Source organism: Opisthorchis viverrini, assembly GCF_000715545.1.
Source record: "Opisthorchis viverrini unplaced genomic scaffold opera_v5_65, whole genome shotgun sequence".
Classification (NCBI taxonomy): domain Eukaryota; kingdom Metazoa; phylum Platyhelminthes; class Trematoda; order Opisthorchiida; family Opisthorchiidae; genus Opisthorchis; species Opisthorchis viverrini.
The window spans coordinates 559,002-561,726 of record NW_008751721.1 but is presented as its reverse complement, the minus strand read 5'-3'; the positions used below and the strand labels follow the sequence as shown (position 1 = coordinate 561,726).

General features: G+C 45.2%; 1 protein-coding gene across 1 annotated transcript in view; it reads right to left on the bottom strand.

Annotated features, from left to right (window-relative positions):
* T265_04123 (hypothetical protein) overlaps positions 1-2,725 on the bottom strand; it is a gene marked incomplete at both ends in the record, with an annotated part of 103,216 nt that overhangs the window by 36,820 nt on the left and 63,671 nt on the right. Inside the window, 3 exons of the mRNA XM_009168781.1 lie at positions 896-1,094; positions 2,111-2,377; positions 2,524-2,699. Coding sequence (XP_009167045.1) covers positions 896-1,094; positions 2,111-2,377; positions 2,524-2,699 — 642 coding nt within the window. The remainder of the gene's footprint in view (positions 1-895; positions 1,095-2,110; positions 2,378-2,523; positions 2,700-2,725) is intronic.

Here is a 2,725-nt window from a genome sequence, read left to right as displayed (position 1 = left end):
GTCACCTATCACGCAACTGTTCTGCCCATCGTTGTTTTGGAAACAATGCGTCGTGGCAGCCATCGACAGACTTGTCAACAATAGCATTTGCTACGTGAACCACATTGAAAAAAAACCAATTTGTGATGAGGCCAACCTAGTTGAAGCAACAGCAGCTGAACAAAAATAGGTCGCCATGACAGCCGGGATAAATCTGGAGCAAATGCAACGCATATCAGCTGGTGGAATGTGTAACAGGGCGGCCTAGTGGGAAACATCCGAAGTGCAGTTGGACGTCACAGAGTGCAGCCATTGCAAACAGTTGTTCGATAAAAATAACTGGTTACCTGAACGCGAGTGTATTCAGTATTTCTGTCACACGCAAGTGATGTACCTACGACGGATGACTGGAAAACAGCACGACTAGATGGGCTGTCATTCTACAAACACGTTTAACGAATCCGATAATACAATACAATACAATACAATAATACAGCTACAAACTCCAAGTAATTCCGGACACACAGTATAGGTCCTCATTAGGCTACTGCAATCAATCACAGCACATAACTCGCCTCGCCTCACATTCAACTGAAAGCACAAAAAACAAAATGCAATAAATCGAAACAAACACTACGACCAACCTCTGATAACTCTCGAAGTAAGTTACATCACGAGAACCTAACGAACTATGCCCAAACAAAAAATGGGGATGATAGGGTTGAGATGTGCATTCTGTTCAGAGCTAGAGGCTGAAAACAAATCAGAGAGTGAGATATACAAATCTAACATCAGAGGTTTTTACAGCTTTCACTCACACGGACTTCATTCTGTTGAACGAGTAGATATTAACTATACACCTCGAAGAACAAACAACAAAATCTTGCTAACGATTGGAAGGTGGTGCACCACGAACCTGGTGGATATAGCAGAGCGACAATGGTGCCCACAGTTGCTTTGGCCTTGTCCTGAAGAAGGCAGCCTAGTCGTTCAGCTCGCCTGAGCAGCTGTGCGCAAGTAAGACTGGATGCCTCTTGTCCTTTCTGGTTGTATACTGTAAACAAACGGTCATCCGGAGTGTGTATCGCTCGCCAGATTAGGATCTCAACCAGGAGCTGCGGTGGGAAGAAGGGGATAAGGATTTCACGTGACCAACACCTCAAAGAGTAGAGGGTTGACGTAAGTTAAGGAAAACAATCAATGGCAAAACGGAAAAGGCTTATCAATCTGCCTGCAACAGAAGTAAAGAAAAGACATGTTGGGCTTAAATTTCATCACTCAGAATAGGAGGGATAAATAACTCGAAACTCAGAAGAAGCCAAATGCGGTGTTAACGGATTCGGTTGATATAAGACTTCGTTCTAAGGTACACGAACCCGAGCTAAATTAGGAGAGTACAGGGAAGAGTGGGAGCTGGAATCCTTACAGAAACAGTGAATAACCTGATCACTAAACACCGGCCCTATAAATCGAATATCACAGTCCGCAACAGCCTCAAGAAACGCCGAGTGTTCGCAAGAATCGTTAACCTATAAGTTCGACGAGTAAAAGCTTTCGCAGACCTATAAAAGTATAGTCCGGTAAGAGCTATGTTGGTGTGCACACCACCACACACACACACACACACTTGTGGATCCCTTTTCGGACCGCAGGTTACACTTCGAACAAGTCTTGATAAACTAACCACTGTATAGACAGGCAGATGTGCGTCCAGCATAATGATGGACCATATCGCAAACCAAGATAGTGTTTATATTAGGCGAGAAGTGACTGGATACCGAGGGTCACAGGCTGACCAGCTGTATGTTCGGAGAATAACTAGTTCATACACATTTTACTCTTCGTCGATTAGCAACCTTGAAACGGTGACTTTAGTTCAAATGCTGGTCTGTACTAGCCGCTGGTCGTCGACTAGAGTTGGAAGCCTGGATTTTCAGTAGCAGTCGGTTGTTGCGGAAGGAGACTGACTGAAAAAGCAAGATTAACCGACAAACCGTAGCAAACTTTCGAGAGCTGACAAAAAGGCCTCCGGTCGTTCGTCAAGATGAAATTTGCCCAATGTGATTGGAGATTACTGTGAGGCGGGAAAAGAGGACGACAGATATTGTCCATCTAATGAACGGTAACTTACACGGCCGTCAGGAGTGGTTTGTGACCCAGATGCGGACGGAGTCGGAAGCACAGGAATCGGTCGACCGCTTGCTTCAGCCATACGAACGCCTTGCACTACTTGTCCACACATGATGGCAGAAGGTCCCACCAAATTGGGTCTAAGTTGCCTTGGTTGAGGGAGATTCTGGATAGCCGAATGCGGACACAAAAGTAGTGCGGTGGGGTGCAGATGACCATCGGAAAATAGTCGCTTCACAGCATGACAGTTGATCCCACCAAAAGGAGTCTGTATAAGGATGTGAAAAGCACAAGAATGCGTGACAGAAACACAGGAAAAATGAAAATTTGGTTGAACGCGTGGTGATGCAGTGAGAAAGGCTACTTTGCAGAACAATGTTTCTCAAATTTCGGGAATTGACGGATTTCACTTACCCTAGGTAGTGTGTTCTGTTGAACAAGAGCCAAGCAGTAAATGCTAACTTGATGAATGCTATCCACGGCCTGCAGCACAAGAGACATCCATGTGAATGCTGCTTCATCTGAGTAGCCTTGACGCAGTTCCGCAATAATTACAACCCGTTCGTCTTTGAGCAATTCGATGGAAAAGACTGCAATGCTGGAATCCGGTGAAGGT